The following is a 22,923-nucleotide window of genomic DNA, read 5'->3' on the forward strand; positions in this document are numbered from 1 at the left end:
TGTTTTCCTACTTTCATTAGAATTTATAATATTTTTATCTTTGTTATTTTTATTCTTTATGCTACAACCGAATAAACAATTTAAACGTTAGTTTCGAAAATTTCTAACAATCCCATGCTCGATTTTAAAGATAAATTTCCCATTTTTCTATTATTTTCCAGAAGCCTTTACCTTTTTTTGCCTTATCTCGTCTTTCTTACCTTATCTTTAATTTTTTTACACCTACATTTAACCATATCTTTATCTTACCTTTTCTTATTTCCTTCAGCTTTTCCTTTTACCTTTACTCTTCAACGTCTTAACCTTATTTTTTTACTTTACATTACCTTACTGGGTTGCAATTTTCAATTGCAGACCTGTACTTTTCTACTGTCTGTCTGTCTGTCTGTCTTTCGTTAATCTCGAGAACGGGGTTAGGTAGATGAAAATCGAAACCAGGCTGGGAAAGATTAGAAGAGAAAGACCGATTAATTATACACGAACTTCCGGTCTGAACTGGATATCACGTGAGTTTTTATAATAAAAAATGATTAAAAATTGCAGGCATTGTGACGACGTTACAATAAATAATTTGCTCGTTTGCTTTATCTTTACCTTTTTATCTTTATTCTTAACAGCATAAACCTTATATAAGCCTTAATTTGCCTTAAGTTAAATCCAATTTTCTTACCTTTAAAACAGCATACCTATGTTACTTTAAAAAGCAAAAAATTTACAGGATGATCCCAAAACTAAAGCTTCCGAGCAATTGCATGCAATTTCTCTATTTTCTAATAAATAAATTAGTGCAGTTGCACGGTTAACCGAACTTATTTTGCTCTATAAAAATGGTGAACGGACGTCTTGTGAAATGGAATTTATCTCAAGTGAAATGCTACCTTAATCGATTCTAGTCGTAATAGAGAATTTCTACAAAAGTCAGCTTTTCTCAAGCTGGGGGTCCTTCCGAAGCTTTATTTAGGAAGATGAGCATCAAAAAATGGGAGTCCATTTTAAAAAGTATCGCCCGAACTGAGTGCCTAATAAATTGCCAATGTATAATGCGCGTTTAAAGTGTAAAATTTAACAAATAAACGTTTAATGTACAAGTATATGTACAGGATGGCCAAAAATTCAGTTAATCGTCTTTCGTTTTAATGTGTTTCGAACACATTTACACCTAGGACACAATGGATTCGAGTCGTGTTTAAAACACAATTAACGAAGATTGTAAGTAATAAATTATCCGTATAAGACGACATTATATATAGTGTTTACGATATAGTGTTTACGATTGTTAACGGTCTTTTGGGCCCCTCTGTGTTATACACATTTACAACTGTTGCATTAATTAATTGAAATGAAGAACGTAATCCATTAAAACTGTGAGAAAATATTCACGAAATTGGATTGTGATTTCTGAAAACAATCCTTTAAATGGATTTAAGTTATATGATGATAATTTTCTTAAAACATTGTTTTAAAAGTAAAAACAATAATAGTTATTATTCATTAAGCTTCATATTTCAAACACTCCAAAATGAAGGGAAAGAAACGGAATTTTCATTGAAAATAGTAATAAAAAATTCAACAACGAGTTGCTTAACTTTCCCGGCAATATTTGGTGGAGTAATCTGTAACAGATAGTTTATTCGAAATTTTTAAAAATATTTTTAACTATTATAAAATGGCAAAAGAGCTTAATTTTAAGGGTAGGGATGGGTTTTATAAAAATTTGTAAATGATAACGACATCAAAACCGTCATTAAATCTCACCATACTGGAAATACACACGACCACCTGTATCTCCCCACCACCTTGACCTTTAATCACAAAAAATTTAATAGCATCAATCGACCTAATACATAAATCTCCCTGCAAAATTTCAGAAAATTTCCACGAAAGGCACGTGAGTTTTTAAACTTTAAAGAGGATGAACGAAATCGTCGCATTCACCCATCACCACACACACATCCACATACAAAAAAAAAAAACCTCAACTTTTTTTTCATTTGTCGACATTTCGAGGTTCCCTCGAGTCGAAAAATGTAAAATATCGGGGGGGGGGGGGTCATTTTTGACCGATTACCAAGTCAATTGGTAATTAAACCAACTTAAAGAGTTAATTAACGTGTTGGAGTGTTATTTAATTCTTGTTCATAACCGATTTCACTTCATTTTTTTACAATTTTAAGTTGTTAAATCCACCAATGAATCTTCAATTAAATAATTTGATTAGATTAGTAGAAAAATTTGATGAAATACACGCGTATAACACGCAAATCCCGAGCGTAATCTGCCACGTAACAGTAATTAAAACGGTTAGTTAATTAACACTAAGCGAATAATCAACAATAGAGAAGGGCGATAGAAGTCGACTACGTCACAACCCCGTCACCTCGGAGCGTGGCCGTTCTAAGAGCAGACATACGGACGAACCCATCAAAATCGATACGAAGGACGAAGGAATAACCTAATTTGCGTCGGTAATAAATAAATCACGCGTTATACGAATGAAAAGGAAATTTAAACAAATTAATAATTAAATACGCGGAGGAGTCACGAGTGAAACGGGGGGGAACGAATGGCTTTCCTACCCTACAATGAAAGAAAAATGAAGTAGTGATGAAGAAACGAATTTATTAGGAAGATCCTGAGAGAGTTTAAGGGCTGCAAAGTGGACGTCGTCAAAGTGAAGGGCTGCAAAGTGGAGGGTCATAAACAAGGCAATAAAATGTGTTTACCTTCAGTGACTAGTCGAATTCTTAACATCGATCGCCAGAGCTTTGGGGGTTGTTCCACTTCCGTTTCTATCCGCTCCTACTCATTTCCGAATTCTTAGCCCCGGGCAGGTCTTTGATTCGTCCGTGTCTCCGGTTGTCATCCTCCTCCCCGCATAATCCTCGTGTCTTTATATGCAAAAATGGCGGCCATTTCTAAACTCCAACGAAAACAAGATAAATTACTTTGTGGTGTTGAGTTGGATTCGTCGTTTTAATAGATTAGTGTCTGCCATTTGTAGAATAATCGGGCTGATGAGAGGTAATTAGCAGCTCTTCTATCTAATTATAACCTGTGTAAGTAGCCTATTATAATATGATAATTCATTTTTCTTGATTTACGTGACTGTGACGCGTGACAGTAGTTCAACTCTTATTTTCTATTGTTTAGAGATATAATATACAAAAAATAACCCCCAAAATAAATAAATCAGTACGAATTTACTCGTTTTAGTATTTTAAACACACACGGGGAGGTCCAAAAGACAGTTCACCGCTGTCAGAAATAAACTTAACAGTGCGGCTGAAACATACAAGACACGTCTAACCGAGTGTGGGCCATCCTGTATATAAAAAAATTCGATTTAGCGCCATCGCTTGTTAGCCTCCGAAGCCGGCACTATATCGAGTGTGGCGCTAAACCGAAGCACGTCTAACAATAAAAATTATGTGTGGTAATGAAATATACGTGCAAATATAGTTTTGAGAAGTTGAAATTCACAGAAACTGAAGGGTTATGTATTTAATATACACGATGACGATCCCTCCACGACCAGGTGGGGCTATTTAGAGGGGTGATACATCGAGGTTTGTAACTATAAACTCATTTTTTAAAAATGTTTAGCTATTTTACAATTAGGAAATTTAATATTTTTATATAACTTTCTTCGGAAATTCGCCTGTTCCCAATCCTGGGGAATAGGCTACAGGTAAAAAAAAACTTTATAAATAAATATTTTTCCTGTCGTCCAACAAAAATATTGCATTATTATTTAACTTTATTTATTTATTATTAAATATATAATCGTATATTATATAAGGGGAATAAAAATGTATGTATATGAATATGTATCTTGACACGAAAGATTTATGAAACTGTAAAGCATATATATTTTTAGAAGAAAATATAAAATTTCTATTGTATGGTAGGTTATATCAATATATAAATACATATAATTTATTTTTCTTTTGGCATTAAAATATCTCCCATAAAAATTTAGATGGGGGAGTGCAATAAAATAAAATAAAATAAATTTTTCCACGCGAATTTACAGCCGAAGGGAAAGATTTATACGCTGGAAGGTGGAAAATCAATGTCGTAACTGTAATAATGCGCACTAAACCGGGCTCGTGGACCCACACACAATACGCGAAATGCGTAAATAATACGTTAAACACGCAACTCTTACGTATTTAATGAATTGTTTACGCTATATCCGCGTGTTGAGGACGTTTGTCTTAATTCGATATTTGAGTTATGTTCGTGTGGGCTAAATTCATGCCTCTTCTTTCTGATTTATTTAATGCGTACGTTATTATTACTTTTATTGTTGGGACGTGTGCCATTAATTTTAATCAATACGAGGAAAGTATAGTTAAATTTGCATGATACATTTCTTAATTACGTTGTACAATGATTTCTCTAACAATAACGACTCATTTGGATGAGAGAATATCTGGCATGACATGTAAGAACGTGGGTTCGGACCCTAAACAGATCCACTCACGTATTTATTTCCCTTCGCATATGCTAAAATTTACATTTTTGATAGGAATATAAGTTTAAAAATGTACAATAATATCTTCTATTATGCTATACAAGTTTATAATTTACATCGGGGTTCCTTTTTCATGTATGGACCCCTTTTAAGAAATTTTTTTATCGATTCACTCGAATATGTGCAATAACCCTCGTACATAATTTTTAAAAAGATTGATTTGGAAGCAAAAAAAAATTACTTAACGTTTCTAATACATTTTTTATATTTGCAAAATCTTATTGGCCTCTACTCAAACTTTCATCGACCCGTAACGGTCAATACCGATCCCGTTGGGAAGTCCTGATTTACGTTATGAAGAGGAGAGAAAGAAAGCTATACAAGCATTTCGTGCTACACAACTCAAAATACTTGTATAAGTTTCTCTCTCCCTCTCTCGCTTTCCTCTCCTTCTCGCTCTCGCTTCTCTTTATCTTATTAATTACCTCTATATTACACACGTCTATTTATTTTTACACACGGATTTTAAGTCACCCAAGGAATTAACGTTCACACCTCGAGCGTTCGAGCGTAAACGAATTGTACACTCGACAAACAAAATCTGGACATTACATAAGTGTAAATTAAACATAAAAATTTGCATAAAATTTAATTATTTTTACAGCTTCGATCAGTTTTATGTTAAGCAGCAGAAATTCGTGATAATAAAAGAGACGAAAACGAAGAAAAAATGATAATAAAATGTTATGTTATTTTTTCATTTCTTTCTTAGGAAACGTAAAAAAAGATTTACTTTTCGTATAATTTCCTAGCAGATAATTTTATTAAGTTGGAAATTTGAATAGAAAATTCCTCGTTTATGATCGACTTAATTCATTTAATAAACATTCGACTGCTAAACTAATAAATGATACACACGAGATAAAAAACAAAATAAAATGCTCAGAATATTAATTCTGATACATTAAATTCCAATTTTTTTAGTAAATAACAGAGAAAAATGTCTCGGAATATTTTTATTCAATAAAATATTCTTTAATTTATTAATATTTATAATAAACAGCGAATATTTTAATTCAAGTTTACGGAATTTTCTTGACTTTTTTTTATTTATTACGTCGCATGCCAGGTTAAATAATAATAATATAACTAGCAACGAGTTGCATAACTTTCCCGGCTTAAAGTTAAAGTTGTGTGTGGCGCCATCTGTTACGAGATTTAATTTAAAAAATGCTTCATCATTATAACGAGCTTTATAAAATATTGTAAATGATAATAACGAATAAAATCTATATTAAGTTTGACCCCCTTTATTTCCCCACCCCTCGACCTGTAACCACCAAAAATTTAATAGCATTGATCCACCTAATACACAACAAACCTTCCTTTAAAATTTCAGAAATTTTTCCACCAAAGGCACGGGAGTTATTATGCCTCGAATTGGATGAACAAAATCCTGCCCTCCACACACTAGCATCCACATAAATAAAAAATTCCCAAAATACAGAAATATTCTCCAAAACTTTTTGCATTTCCCCACGTTACGAGATGTTTTTTTCCATAGAGGTCGGCCCAAAAATCGGTTAAACGTGCTTTGTTTTATACGGTCGTGTATGACTGCATTTGAATAAGGCAGCAATTTAGTCTTTACAACGATAAATTGAATTTTGAGCCACCCTGTATACAGGCAGTTCATTTGTGAAAGGATAGATTGTAATTAACTAGGGGGAAACATCCTCGATCATCATTAAGCAGGGTGTCCTACTCTAAATGTTAAAATGAAGGAAAATTTTCATTAAGGGAGACAAAATTCCTAACATTCCTCTCGAGGGAAGTCGTCTTTCAAAGGAAAGTCTGCTGTAAATTCAGTAATACGAGTACAAAATTCGTTAACACGTCTCCGTGTGTCTATGCATCGTTTCTGACAAAATATTTTTGACAGTCTCTCACAAACGTACGAAACGAATTTGTAATAGGTTTCAATCGATCGATGACGCGACTCGACGTCGCCATCTGCCGCGTACGCGTCTAAAACGGGCGCCATCTTTGCTTCGATTTAATCTAGGATGACGGGTTGCTTTATTTTGTTAGGAAAGAGGTCATAATCGTTGACCTTTGCTCCGTTCGTAAAAATGTTACGGCCATTTTTATGGTTTTTATGGCTTTTGGAGACACAGTTTGTATCATTCGGATAACCGGAACCTCATCAAAATCAGTTTTCTAACTGTGTTATATCAATGATATAAGCACTTATATGAAAGAATATTGTTTTTCAGCTACTAAGAGATTACTAAACGGTTACTACCATACTTTTTTCTTTAACTCTTTCCGCCCCGTGGAGACTAAGAGGGCCTCTCTTTTGCAAGTCCGTCATGGGTTCGGCCAGGCTCACAATGGGGCGGCCGGGTGGTGAGAGACGGGACCCGACATAGCTACTGACAGACTTTTGAATGGCTAAAAACAGACTACTAACACTACATTTATAATTGAAGTAAACAAGTGAAAATTCAAACTTATCCAACAAATTTTAAAATTAAAATTTCAGATTTTATCATTACATTCAAGGATATTCTGCATCAGTAAATTTAAAAATATACAGAAGGTGACGTTCCGAAACAGGCAACTTTCTAGTTTTTTTTCTTTTTCAGAATTAAAAAAAGAGTGTATTTATATTAAAAATTTTTGGGAATAAAACTAATACTTCGAGTGTAAAATGCGGACTTCGTTCCATAAATAAAACAGCGAATTCTTAAGTAATATTGACAGAGTAAGACGTGTTTATCTCTACATGTAAGCAGGGATGAAATACTCGAATCGAAGTCGTTGGTTTCTCTCTCGACTTTGCCACTGACCTATTGTATGTTAACATCCCGACGTGGGATGCGAAACGTGAAAGCTATTTATGTACCAAATTACAAAAACTGTTTACCAGACGTCCCGTGTACTCTCGTAACGGTTACGTCACACGGGTTTCCGTTATAAGTCGACTTTATGGCGGAGAAAACTTCTCCCGAATTTTAATACCCGTATTTAAATTTATGTAAAACTATCGAATGAGATATCTTTCAAATTTTTCGCATTTATTTTATGTGATTTTAGCGAGGTTGAAACCGAAGTTTTAAACGCGAAAACGTGTACGTCGGACGTTCAGCGCCGCTTTCCTGTAAGCCTAGAAGTTTGACATTGGCGTTTGGAATGTCGAGCACGATTCTACTGACTTTCCAAACACCATTGTCAAATTTCTAGGCTTACAGATAAGCGGCGCTGAACGTCCGACGTACACGTTTTCGCATTTAAAACTTCGGCCTCAACCTCTCTGTTTATGACGTTACCTGTACGGGAATATAAAAAAAGTGATTACGCTTCTATCGTCTATAGAGCTTAACTGCGTTACGTGCTGACAATTCTCATATCCCGGTATTTATAAAAAAAAAAAAAACATTTCGGGAAAGAATATGTTTATTTGAAAAATAAGATCGTTGCAGTTAATTCTCGCAAAGATTTCGCAAACGGCATGCGAATTTTTCGCGATTTAGTCAAAACCTTTGGCGAAATACGCGTCATTTTGCAGAGTAGAGCCGACAGACTTCACAAATGAAAGAAAATTATTTATTTTTCTGAAGTAAATGAATATTCTCGTTGGCAACGGGTTACAGCAGAGGTTAGCCATTGTATGATTTTTATAGTATTTTCTTCATAGAAAGTGAAACAATGGAACTAAACTTGCATATAATGTTGTTGAAACCGTGATAAGTGATTTATTGAAAAATTTTCTTAAATTGGTGTAACCTTTCGTCTCTGTTTCGCGAAAACTTGTTTTCGTTATTGCGCGTCGTTCGCGAATTCGCCAACTTTTAATCGTCAATCGCGAAATCTTTGTGAGAATTAACTGCATATTTTCTTTCGTGAAATTTTTTCCGAAATGTCATAACGGAGTGAAATAATAATCGTACAAATATTACAATCTGTCTTTTGCGTGTATCTATAAATAAGATGCGTATGACGTTATTGATCATCATTATCGCGATACGGTCTGTTAACTATCATATATTCATCATGTACAGTTACGTTACACGTGTATGGTGATACACGTGTTACTGTGCATGACGAATATTCTACACTGCAATGTATTGTACAAGAACGGACTTAGGTATACAGAAATTAGGCAATTATCTGGGGCCCATATACGTTATATCATGTGTGCGATATGATATTAACAGTCACCATACACATGATATAGTGTGCTACAGACTATCGAACTATTACGATTTAAAAGTTATGATGATAACTTTTAAAATAAGTTTATCGTAGTACAAATTGAACACCAACTATATAGTGTATTCACTCGGACACATGACAAATTTCATCATTAATTTTTATTCAGTTGATTTTTATTCAACTGTGAATACACTAAATACACCGAGTGAATACACTATATAGTTGGTGTTCAAGTTGCAAAATAAGTTTATCGATTTGTTACAAATTTTTCTCCCTTATTAAAACCGAAATAATGCACAAGGCTTAATTAATCTATAACCCAATATTTGAAGATCTTTTCGAGATTGTTTGACTTAAAGATTACGTAGAAATGTGCATTTTAATGATAATAACCCATTAAGAGAAGCAAAGTCGGACATTATCCGAAAACTTAATAGGCTACGTAATTATCGTTCTTCTCGAATTTAATTAAAAGTAATATAAAACGTCACCCATTATCTACCAATGGGAAATGCTTAACTCGTATTTGAAACTTATGAATAAAGCGTGTCAAATGTTTTGCCAAGGAGACGACGAGAGTGAAAGTGCCTCAATTTATTCATAGACTCCAGTCATTTTATTAAAATTACTTTGCCTTCATTAGAGGATTAAAAGGCAATTTCCACTAGAATGATCAATCTAGGATCGTATACCGGGAAAATTTACCTTTAAATCATCTGAATAATTACTAAAATCTCCAACGTATTTTAAGCTTTATGCATAAACAATAGGGAAGGTCGAGATCCTTTCTTTTCCGTGCACTTTCGTGCTGAGTTATAAGAGAAAGTGAGAACAGGGCACGTTAATCTAAATAAAAGAACCTTTCTATATCAGGTGTCGATTTTAGTAGTACCTCATACTTCTCTCGATAACAATAGAGTCTTGCCAATCAACCAACTCTCGAGAAAATTTTCGATTGGAATAGTATGACTTCCGGTCCCTAAGCTTTGCATACCTGGTCTCGATTTTTACCTATCGATCCCCACTATTTCAGTCTGTCTGTCCATCCTCTCTTAATCTCGAGAACGTAGTTAGATAAATGAAAACCGAGACCATATATGGAAAGCTTAGGGGGGCGGAGGCCCGGTTAACTATATACGAACAACCGGTTCGGACGAAAAGTCACGTGAGTTTTAAAATAAAAGCTGATTGAAAATTGCAGGTTTATTATTCGTCGTGTTATGAAAGAAAACGAGTGACTAGTCTCGAATTTCACCAGTAGTATCGACGAATTTATATTTACCACGCGACACTGGATACACTCGACCGTGTTACTATAGTATACTACACTCGTAGTAACTCGAAACTATATACAATTGTCTTTTATCGAAGTATTTGTTTTATTTGAAAGACAAGTTCTAGTTGTAGAAAAATGTGTCCAATTTAGAGGGGTGTTTCAGCTTAACAGAAAGTGTTATTTTCGATATGTTAATTAAGAATCCAATTAAAAGGAATGCCTAGCTCTAGGCGTTTTATCGTATTTGCTCCTCTTTATAAGATTGCAATCATAAGTATTGTTTACTCTATAATTGTAGGGGACGATCAAAGTATTATGTTACGAAAGAAATAATACAGATGCAGTGTGACGTTTTAAATGTTCTGTCTCATCCCGCAAGAAAACGAAAGTGTTATACAATCATCTCTACAGAAAGACACCATAAACCATAAAAAACAATAAAATTTATATTCTTAAATACTCAAATATGTAACGGTTATGGTAAGTTTTTAGTGTGTATTCTAGAAATACAGACCCTTGATAGCGCATCCAAGATGCTCCGCAACTTACTTGTTGTTGGCTTAGCGACCGTTATAACCAGGTTAGACTAATAAAATGAGTTGTGTAGAAATACAGTCGAAGGCATTTGTCGTAACAGATTGCAAATATTCGGAATATTCGGGTGAATAGTTAGGATGAAAGCAGGAATCCATCTTGGAGTAGGTTGGAAGAATGATGCGATGAGGATATTGGATGTGGAAATGGTTATCCTTACTTTTAATCAAGCTGATGTATTTGATCCCCGGAGATTACTTCTTCTATCTCACTGTCGACACGACAATGCGTTAACATAAGATAGAAACTGAATAAAAGATCGTTTTTGGTTGGCTCCTATGCATTACCCAACTCAAATTATCATACGACTTACAGTAGAAAATATATATCACGCATCTCCACTTCAATATAAGGGAATCTCGTATATAACGAGTAACATTTTGTTACGCAATTTTCTGTAATTACGAATACGTCGAAAGTAGACGTTCGTGTTGTAGAACATCGTAACCCGTATCGTGATTTTAAAGTCATACAGAGCTGTAGCGCAAAAGTCAGTTAATACAATTAACTGATTCTTACTCCGCATTGTATATAAGTTCCAATTAAGATTACGAGCGAATTCTTTGTTAAAATTAGGTGAAATAATCGGAAATATTGACACAAATTATTTTTAATCTTTATTATTAATTACAGGTAATAATGATTTATACATTAAGTTAGACTTATATAGGCCTAGATATAATTATACAGTACTATTAAGGTATTGAAGATATACCCAACTTTCTCAATTATTAATCTTCGTATTAACTAAGTAGGATATTCCAATCGAGTGAATTTTTAGTCTTTAAAACAATTTATCTTCTGCTTTGAACGTTCGGTCGTCTGTACGTGTTCGATGAATGTTACGAAAATTTGAATTCGAAAGAATTTTAACGATCCGACACACATACGTACACACCTACACATATACACAAACTTTTAAATCTGTGTGATCCACTGTTCCTTCGAAACTAAATTCGAGCTTTAAAAAGTTACATTTTACCAAAGAAAATGTCCAAATTCTTTATCCGGCACTTAAATTTCCCATTTTGAATTCGCAAATTTGTAAAATACGACGGAAAAACCAACCCCCTTAAAATAAAGGTCATTAAGTAATAAATTACACGGGGCATTACGTTCACAATTTAAATTAAAATCGATAAAACTTTAATATTTTTTTACACATAAAACATAATTAATTATGGAGTATTATCCCAGAAATAATAATATAAATTTTTAAATACACGAGGAACAAGTATAATCACGCTGGAGGGAGGAAACAGGAGAATTATCACATAAGAATGAGTGTTAAAAAGGTAAATATTTAATATTGGATACGAATGTATTTACATAGAATTTTTCTTGTTGTAAACAAATATCCCCCCATTTTAAATTTTTAATTTGGAAACGAAGAAAGAAGTTAAAAAAAAACAAAAAATATATACAATCGAAGGACATGAAATTATTTATTTATTAAAGTAATAAAGTAAATCTTTGGAAATTCTGAATTATTAAAATGTTTTTATTATATCGAGTATTTTCAAAGACGATGCGTCCGTGTGTGTGTCTGTACGTGTACCGTCGCGTAATTTCCTTTTTACACAATAGAGAAGTTGTTTATTTTAATAAGAATCATCGAAGGCACTCGATTGCTTATCGCACAGAAACACACCAAAGTTTCTTACTGTAGAATTTTTGTAAAAAGGGGATGAGGATGACGATCGTAAAGTAACATGAACGTCTTCGATAAACAATATAAGCTAGAGATTTCTGCTGTAAAACTGTTTGCCATTGTCATCCCTCTCTTCTTTCTCTTTCGGTGTTCCTCTGTATTCCGTTGTGTTAGAAAGATAAATAGACGTCATTTTAGTCGATCGAGTACGAAATAATACACACGTCCCGTGTTTGGACGTGTGATCGAATGAATAAACAACACGACAGTACGTTCGTTCCTTACATTTTCTGGATAAAATTTTATCGGGACACTCCTCTGCGAATGACGATTGCTTATTAATACGCGACTGTTAAGTAATAAATACCAGCGAAAATGGTTTAGCAATGTATTTTTCCGTCACCTGTCTGTTCGTCTTATCTGTAGCTTGCGATTTATTACGCAATTTTTAGCCAATTCTTTAAATATTCACGTCTTTATCGTAAATTTTAATATCTAAACAGTTATTTTGATACTTGTTTTTATATTTTCAATATATTTGAGTGAAATTTTGTTGATACGAGATGAATATCGGTCGATATTAGATGTTACTTTCAATGAAATTTGACTTTGTATATAATTTTATAAATGAAATTATCCAGGCGGATCAACATATTTATTCGAAAGAACTTTAATATTTTATCTTTAAAAGAAAACCATTTTTCTTGTGTAATGAATTACACTTATTTCTTTCTAAAAGTATCGGCATAATTATCAATAATGATTTTAATAAGTCTTAAAGGTTCTTAAGGGGCTGGGAAACTACAGGTAAGTAATATATAAAGCTATTATTACGTAGTGAATTAGGTAACAATAGCTTTATATGTAATTAATCTGGAAATCGATCACAGATTGTAGATAATTACAGGAAGTTGATCACTATAAGGAGTCGATCACAGATTGTTGGTGCGTCTAAAACCTAACGAATATCAACCAGTCATTCAACAACATTCGATTGTCTTGCGTGTCCGATAAATTAAACTATAAAGCTTTCTATCAATATAAAAACACCGAAGAAAAGCATTTGCGTGATTCAGATTTTGTAGTCTTTAAAATCATTGCGAATCGTGTGTTACTAGGTGATAAAGTTACTCGAATTTCAATTACAGAATGTTTACTAAAAGAGGAAAAGCCGAGAAACTGAAGATTTAATTTCATAAAAATAATACAAAATCGTGAATACGAGATGGCCCAAAATTCACTGAACCGAAATTCGTTTCGTGGATTCCGGAAATATTAATCGAGAAGCCAGTTGGAAACAACGCGTTTTTATCTCATGAAGCTACCAGAAACACGACCGAAAATTACAACTGAATCGATTATATTTTTTAAATTTACTTAATTCCTTAATCAATCTTAACACCGGTTAACCGAGTTTTTAGGCTACTGCATAACGTGTAACCATTTCGTATTATTGTTCTTACGGATCGAATTTTCGTTACGAAAATATCCGGAATCAATTTTGCTCGGAACACAAGAATTTTTAAATTTTTCTCCTTTTTTTAAAAAAATATGAAAATTATCTTAAACGAGTGATTGAATTTCTTACGTTGACGACGCGATAACGATTATTAATGATGCTCATTAACGACTTCTTTCTGCTAACATAATAACATTAATTTGTCACTTTCCTTTCAAAGCTGACCCCTAGAAGCTATGTCAAGCCTGCTCTACTTGTTTACGTTTTTCAAAATTCTTATTATTATCACAAAGAAAATGAAACCACACACTCTTACACACTACCACTTACTCCACTCTATTGCACACTACAACTACTTCAACTGTTACACACTACCACTACTCCGCACTATTGAACATACATGCACACTACGAACTTAGTAATTTGCATGTAACATTAGAAATAACTGATATAATTTCTTGGATTATTATACGTAAAACTAGTTAACATATATCTTAAAACGTGTGATGTGATATGACGACGCAACACTTGGGCGATTTATCAAGGAATTGCCTCCTGGGAGGTATTCTATAGGAAACTGGTCCCTATTTAAGTGTTAAATAAGCAAAGAAAATCCGGTAAACTTCACATGGCCAGCCCAAATGCGAAGCGCAAATCCACCACCATCATTCGTATTCAGTAGTTTTAACTTAAAGAAAATTTTAATTCCATGTTCTTGATCTAAAATACGATATTATATCCTAATAATCCAGCAGCAAGTTGCGTAACTTTACCTGTTGTTATGATAGTTTATTTAAAAAGTAATTTTTATATTATTGATCATAATAAATAAAATTACGCGTGGTGCCATCTGTTACGATATTTTGTTATAAAATTTTTTATTATTATTAATTATTATAAAACGGCACAAATAGTTTACTTTTGAAGGAAGTGACGAGTTTTACAGAAAATTGTCAATGTTATTAACTTGTGAAATCTTAATTATGTCCGAGCGCTCTCGAAATATGAAACATTACATCCTTCTATCTCCCTACCCCCTCGACCTTTAACCCTCAAAATTTAATAGCATCAATGCCCCTTATACCGTGTCAAATTTCGTTAGTTAATCATTACCCCATTCCGAAATATTAAACAAAATAAACACCAACTTCACATAAACATACCCATACGTACTGTACATATCCACATGGAATTTTCAGTATTTTTACCTTTTTGGGTTCAGGGGTCTCAAAAGGTGAATATTTACGGAAAACTGGAAGGGTCAAATTTGACGGGATTCCAATATTTTCCCTTGTTATGTAAACATAACAGCCGGGAATGTAAAATGTCAAAAGTAATCATAATTCTTCTCGGAAAACCCTCTCGAAACCTTCTCAAAACCTTTCAACAACTTTCAAACTTCCTAAAGATCAGTTGTTGTTGTATCGGAATACGGCATTCCAATTCTTCTATTCTTTAGACAATATTTTTCTCTTGTCCAATATCCTTGGCCTATGTTGTGCCAAAGATATTGGCACTGCTGATGTTTTTCAACATATAGAAAACTGTTTTGATATTCTGCTCGTGCATTATTTGTGATGTTTTCGGCATCACCACTTCAAAGAGAGTAGTAGCTAATGAACCTTCATAATTAATAAGGAAAACAGAGGTGACATATTTCGAGCATTCCTCGACACAGAAAAAGGACAGAGAAATAGAATTAGTCTTCACGAAATTAATTGGACAAATCAAGAAAAAAATATGTCCAAAGTAAAGATTTCGGAGATAAAATCCAAAGGTAAACCAACGAAACGTATGGATGTGGCTCGTGAGCCATTAATAACTTTGTCACGTATTGTTTACGTTCGGAATCGAACTCGTAAAAACTAAATTTTCGATAGGTGCCAGCCGTAAAGTAAGTGGACTGGTTATTTTTAAACGCGTTACTTAACGCATTTAAAAATCGAAAGTAACGGTTCTTCTAAAAATAAAATATTGGCCAGGGTAGTGGTCGTCTCTATAAAAATTCTTCATACGAAAAGTAACGGACATTACGTCATAAATATGGCACCCATTTCGTAGTTTCTCCGTTCACGTTTCGGCATTCTTTATCGGCTTTTTCTTCCTCCGGATCGAAAGTGGCACTTTCTTGGCATTCCGCCCGACATTGTTTGTCCATTTTCGAATGTCATGCGATATGCCACGACGTCATTTTTGGCCAAATACCATAAAACACACCAAAATCGACTGCGCTAAATTAATCCCAGCATCCGGAAACTAATAATGTAATAAAGAAGAATAATTACTCATTATTCTAGTACACCAAGAAAAAACGTATATTAAGTTTAAACTTTAATACAATTACACTGACTTTGTTTGTCACTTAATGAGTTTACTTGTTGTGGTTCGACTGATTACGCTGCTCTCGCCACAACCGAAGTTATATTAACTTCCATATGACACACAATACATTTAACATTGCAGTAAATTGTCTAAATTTACCATACTTGTAGTCATTTATGCTATATCTAAGTGTGTTAAGACCGATGCATATGGGCGACAAACGGCACCAACGGCAGATTCTAGCAATCGTCTTTTTCGACCTTAAAATCCTCAAAGACGATGATTGGTCGATCCTGCGCCGACTCGCATTTAAAATGTGTATCTGGCTTTGCAGTGTTAGTAACTCCGCAATTGTTCGTCAATCAAACATTTCTAGCGTTAGCGACTGATATTATATTCTCATTAGTTCTTCACTCTGTAACTAGATGCAGCAGGTCACTCTCGATGCCTTTCCAGTTGAAACGATCGAAATGTCTGCGCTATGTCACACCGTTTAAATTAAATTTTATCGGGTATATAAAGGGCCGAGATGTTTATCGGGCGAGTTGCCATTAATACGACGTCACTTAGTCATTCACGGCCAGATGACGTCAATTTTAAAATTGAGAAAACGTAATTGGACTCGACTCGGAAAGATGAAATCATTACTTTGATGTAAAATAACCCAAAATTTCAAGTGAGAATTAGTATAAACTGATAAAAAAAATGAAAGAAAAAGTAATTTTAGATACATGTACAAAGTTTATAACTTAAAAAAAGCGGAAGTTAATAGAAATGTTTTCTCCTTCCGCCTCTTCCTCTTCTTATCGTTGTAAGGTTCGAAATATAAATGTATAAAGATTACTTCCGAAAAAACGAAGTTGTGATGAGAAAACGTGAATATTCCGTTAAATTTTTCATTATTTGGCTTATATATAAATGCCCGATAAACCAGATAAGCGATTAACATTTGGAAATTATATTTTAGGAGTTTATTTAGATTTACATATAAAAAAAATCTCGTTTAAAAGTTCTATCACGGAGCATTCTACAACAGAACTTATTATAAGTTGGCATTTAATAAAAAGCAATCTCTCCGGAATCGCATCTGGAGAACCCAAGTAAATTATACTTCCATCAGAGAGAATATCCCTTCAATCAATTCGTTTTCCATTTGAAAAGAGAGAGAATTGGCCCCTCTCTAGCTCTGTATTTTCAGCTGCGGATGTTCTTGATCCTTATTACCTAAACTAAACGAAACGGCAGGTGGGAGAGCCAAAATCGTTTACTCTTTCCAGTACTTTTGGGCTTTGTTTTCTTCCTCTCAACCTTCTTTAACTTAAAATAATTCATAAACTGGAAGAGGATATGTTTCTTGGAATCTTGTAATAACAGCACTCTACTGATGTTACTGAGGTGTCATAGGATGAAGCGAGACTTTCTGTGAGAAACCATCGAGAATATAAAAATTCCGAAGAAAAATCCAGCGCGTAAACTATTCACGAGGAAATTAATGCCACGGGGCAACTAATGGCACAATTTAGTTATTCTCTAGAAAGCAATTGGATTGATGGAGGGGGAAATTCGGCCGTTTCATACATATTAATGTGTCACCCCGCAATTAAACGTCCGAGAATTTGACTCAACGACAATATTTTGTTGTCGTTCAGCTATTATTCCAGTTGCAAGTAACGGAAATGGCAACATCGTTATTAAAACCGATGCTTTCGTCGAAATAAACATAAATTACTACGAAATTTGGATAGTTTAACGGCAAGAATACTGGAAAAATTTCCATCTTCGTGACTTCTTTTTCTATTATTTTGTTTGGATCTCCCAGAATTTCTTTAAAGTTAATGGCATATTTTAATGTACAAATGAATTAATCGAGTGGATAATAATAATTATCTTCTTTAATCAGCTCTTAAGAATCATTTAATTTTATTCAATTATATTTATAGTAAAGATAATTAAGATAGAATGGACCGTCCTGTCTTCGTTGATGTCGACAAAGAGATCCTGAATGTGATAAAGGGAAAATCGGATATGTGACCACGTAATTGATAAATTTATAAGGAAATTTAAACTATTATATATTATTAAATTATGCCATATACCATACAATAATTATGGAATATTTTGTTATCTCACGATACAGAAACAGAATCTTTGATGTTTGTACTGGAAGAATCCATTATACTAAATAAAAGTTAACAGAAGATTGTCTTGTAATTTCGTTATATCTTGCCAAATTTTGCAGTAACCGTTTAAAAAAAAAGATAAAACACTTGAAAAATCCAAAATTTTTTTAAAATCTGACAAATCCTCATCAGGTCATCAGAACTGACAAATTAAGAAATGTGTTACAAAATGTTCTTATTTAGACAAAAGAATAATTATATCCTACGGGATGCTTCGAAAGTCAGTTAACCATTGCAAATAATACAATGCACACCTTATTCATACTTAATCATAATTTTTTAAATCAGGTTTCCACTAAAGTCATATCACAGACGGAAACTCGGGAAAGAAACACAACCCATTGTTCTAAACCGGTACTTAGATATTGCCTCCAAAAGACTTTTTCATTGTTTTCAAATCACTCTCTAATCAAAAACAAAAGCATACTTTATATTTATTATTATATATTCTCCACATTTATACAGGTGCCCATCTTTCGCCTAGTAATAGGTTAAATTATTTTAATAAATTATTTACATTCCGGTCTAGTGTTATCCTCACTATCCGGAACGCACAAAGCGAAGCAGAGATAACTGAATTTTGAGACACCCTGCATGTATCTAGGTAATTTTTGAAACTGAAATTTCCTGATAATTCTGTCTATCGAAATAATCAATTGAGTATTAACTAATGAGCATCAGCGATTGATCGCTTAGTCGCGGTAACATACTTCCGGTTTCTTCCTCATTCGTTAAACACGTCATCGCCATTATAAACAGTATTAGAGGTGGAAAACATATATTTTTTAAATCAGATTTTTGCTTACTCAACCGTTGTATATAAGTTAACACAGAAAAGTATTGACATACATAACAAATACTGTCATACATCTTGGGGATCATATATTAAAAAATGTAAAAATCACTCCAAGATTTTTACATTTTTGAACACGGAACATTGAATCATCTGGAGAAATAAAAAAATAAAAACGTTAGGGAGTTTTTCTTGTATGTGTGGATATGCATGGAGGGTACCATTCTGTTTATCCATTTCAAAACTTAACTCCTGTGCATTTTGTCGAAAATTCCTAAAGTTTTGCCGGAAGGTTTGGGTATCAGGGGAATCGATGATACTAAATTTTGGTAGTTAAAGGTCGAGGGGATAGAGAGATACAGCGTTTCATGTATTCATATCTACAGTGAGATCGGACTTAAAGGTTTTACTCGTTATTGGGTTGCAATTTGAAAAAAATTGTAGACCTATAAATTCCCACTGTTTTCTGTTGTGTTCCTGTCCTCCCTTAATCTCGAAAAAGGTGTTAGATAAATAAATGTGAAGATCAGATGTCGAAAGCTTGCTCCCGAACCTCCGGTATATACCAGAAGTTACATGAATTCAATTCAAAAATTTTCTCCTAAATAGAGTTACATAGATGACCGATGACCGGTACGACTCTGTTATCACGAAAAGTATGATGTACGGGAAAAGACACTACAAATTTGAAATGAAAAACATACAATTTAAATTGAACAAATCAAGGATATGATTAAAAATTGCAGCTCGGCATTGTGACAATATCACAATAAATAATTGCTGATTAGAATTTAATAATATTGTATAAAATTCGTCTCTACCCTCGAAATTAAGCTTATAATAATTAATAATATAAAAATGTTTTAGATAAAATTCGTAACCGATGGCGTCACACACAATCTTAACTTTTTTTGCCGGGAAAGTTACGCAACTCGTTTTGATAACGGTAGTTATCAAAATAAAAATAGTCTTTTTAAGAATCAAAAGTTTATTTTGTCGTAAAATTATTTTGCTTATTCGGTTGGTTCGTTTGGATGGAAGAAATACTAAAGAAAAATTTCAATCATGATGGTTAGTTTCGTTAAAAAATTTTCCAATAATCCACTCCAAAACAAACTTTTTATAGTAAATAACGACTCCACATTTCAATTCAACGACAACAACCAAATCGTCTTCAACACAGAATATAAAGAAAAACAAAATTATTATTCTTACTCTGTGCTTAAAGAGATTTGGAAGTTGAAGAGTCGAACAACAACAAAGGTTTCCTGTTTTACTTCGTAAAACTTCAACTCGTGTGAAATGAAAAGCTTCTAACTGAAACATTCCGTCATCAGTAACATAAACAATATTCTCCCAAGATACGACAGTTTAGTCACCGTAAAAACCAAATATTTTAAACTAACTTACAAAAACATCCTATTAAGTACCGTATAGTACATTTAGTTTAATATTCAACATTAATTATACTCCATTTATACTGTAATTGAATCTCAATAAAATTGGGACTTAATTACAATTGTTCTTACTGTCTGTACCCACAACGCAACTCGCGGGTCATCTGCCGATTTTCTATTGGAAAATGACTCCTGGTTTGGTGTTAAAAACGTGAAAAAAGTCAGTTAAAGTATACGTGGTCACCCTGCTAGCCAGGTACGAACCCACCACCATCAGTGTTCAGCGGCAATTTTCCCACTCGGGCACTAGTGGGTAATTACAGTTGTATCTTTCACCGATAATTTCAGAATTAAACTTTGCATCGTGGGTATCATCTATATATATATTATGATCTAAACAGAGAATTGCTCCACTGTCCTTAAATTTGATACAAATTCTTTTTTACATAAAGTGAAATCCTACACAAACACACCTACTTACAGACACGGTAAATTATATAAAAAGTAAGCTTCAACAATTTACTGTAATTTAATAATTGAAAAGTCGCTAAAACGTAAATTAAATTCTTTACAGGATCAAGAAGCCATGGCACTTCTGTACCGCTTCACTCGTCTGAACGATCGTGCCAACACGGGAGTGTTCACCTTCATCGTGACGCGTTCGATCACGCGCGACATACATCGCGACCCCACCACCAAAGATTTCGTCTACGGTTACCACAGATGGGCGGTATCTTTCACGAGGACGGACAAGGTCTTGGGAGTATTTCTAATACTAAGAAACCCGTCGACCGGTACCAAATGCTACGTGGACTTTTCATTCACGTTACTCAATCGCGAGCATTTCAGCAAGAACGAGACTTTCGTAGAACGTCAATGCAAATTCAGCACGGACCACGCGGCGCACGGGACCGGAAAATGGTTACCCATGGGAGATCTGAGAAGTCGTAAGTTCACGGACGAAAATATGGAGTTTCTCATGGAGTTAACCATAGGAAACGTTATGACTGTGTTCGAAACCGAGATCAAAATACCGCATTCGGCCCTATCGCCCCATTCCAAGACGTCGAAATTTGAAACGGCCTTCTTCGTCTTCGGGAATTTCGAATGGAATGTTGCGATACATCCGCGCGGATGCCACGACGATGGTGATACCTCCGGAAGGGCAAGAATACTGTTGAATCGATTAACCGGCTTCGAACATCCGTGCCGAGTCAGGTACAGGATAGTACTGGGAGAAACGGAGAAGAAAGTCGACTCCGGTTTGTTGGATCAGATATCCGATCTGAGTGGAAGAATTCGCGGCTTCTGGTTACGATGCCAAGTTCAAGATATCGTCCGTCGTAACGCCATAAAGGTATACGTGGAGATGGTTTGTGCCAATACCATCAGCGAAGCCAAACTGTCCACCGTTCGAGACCTGGAGGGTGCGGCAAATTGTTACGATCGCGATAAACAGGGTTGGTGCGTGGAAGCGGATATGGAAGCGGAGTGTTTGAAGTTGAAATTGTTCTACACGGATTTGCACAACGTGCCAAGGAACCACTTAAAGTACGTGTCCTGGAACGCTTACGTCATTAGAAATCATCCTACCACCGGCCATCGAGAAAGTATATTGGTGATAAACGCTCCCCACAACAGTTACTACGTACAAGACGGCATGGATATGGGAGTTACGATGGAAACAGATATACCCGTCAGGCAGGTAAGTTTAATATTGCTTAATAGCTGCAATCGTCTATTATAAATTGTCCTGTCGTTCCGTCCGTGGAACCTAATTTCTAGATTTAGAATTACTAAGTATTATATCCATGTATAGTAGCTATAACCGTTAGAAATTAAACTCGTTCGCTAATAATACTTTACTGAGTTATTAATTATTAATTGCACAATTACGTTTAAGCTAAGCGTCTATGGATTCTAATCATAAAATCACAACATCACGATATGATTTTAACGTCACAATACCGTCGCGTGTTCAACATTGCATATAGTGTCTACGATATCTGCTGTGTTCAATTATTCTACAATATCACGCAACCCGAATATTCTATTGTACAAATTAAAATATACGTTATTCTCTCTTCAAAACATTACTTTCTTGAAGGAAATAGGAAGAATGTTTTGATTGAAAGAGAAATTTGCAGAAGTGAATAATTTACTTACACGTTCAATCGGAACACTTGTTGTTTTGCGCTTTTCGAACAAATAATTATAAATTGTTGCTAAATTTCCATTTTTTTTGTATGGTTGTTCTCACGATATTCATAATCACATTCGTACCTACAAAAAAGTTAATTATTCATTAAAGGAACGAATAAAGTTGGAAAATCTTACTATTACAGAAGGTTAAAACCGGTAATATACTATAAAATTCTCATAATCTTATTAAATACAGCCAACCTCGATATAGCGCTATTGCCTTTGAAACTGGAACAGAATAGTATGTGGCGCTAAACTGAAGCAGCTCGGACAATTAGAATTAAAAACACTATATGAGCTTTTGAATGTCGGGTGATTTGGTGAAGAAGTCGTTTGAGATGCAAAACCGTTTTA

General features: G+C 34.1%; 1 protein-coding gene across 1 annotated transcript in view; it reads left to right on the forward strand.

Annotated features, from left to right (window-relative positions):
• The window catches only part of LOC136989542 (uncharacterized), a 116,849-nt gene that overhangs the window by 51,213 nt on the left and 42,713 nt on the right, over positions 1–22,923 (forward strand). Inside the window, exon 2 of the mRNA XM_067287754.1 lies at positions 20,942–22,072. Within this exon, the coding sequence (XP_067143855.1) occupies positions 20,954–22,072 (1,119 nt within the window). The 5' untranslated portion in view covers positions 20,942–20,953. The remainder of the gene's footprint in view (positions 1–20,941; positions 22,073–22,923) is intronic.

Source organism: Centruroides vittatus, unplaced genomic scaffold, assembly GCF_030686945.1.
Source record: "Centruroides vittatus isolate TY-2023 unplaced genomic scaffold, ASM3068694v2 scaffold_654, whole genome shotgun sequence".
Taxonomy (NCBI): domain Eukaryota; kingdom Metazoa; phylum Arthropoda; class Arachnida; order Scorpiones; family Buthidae; genus Centruroides; species Centruroides vittatus.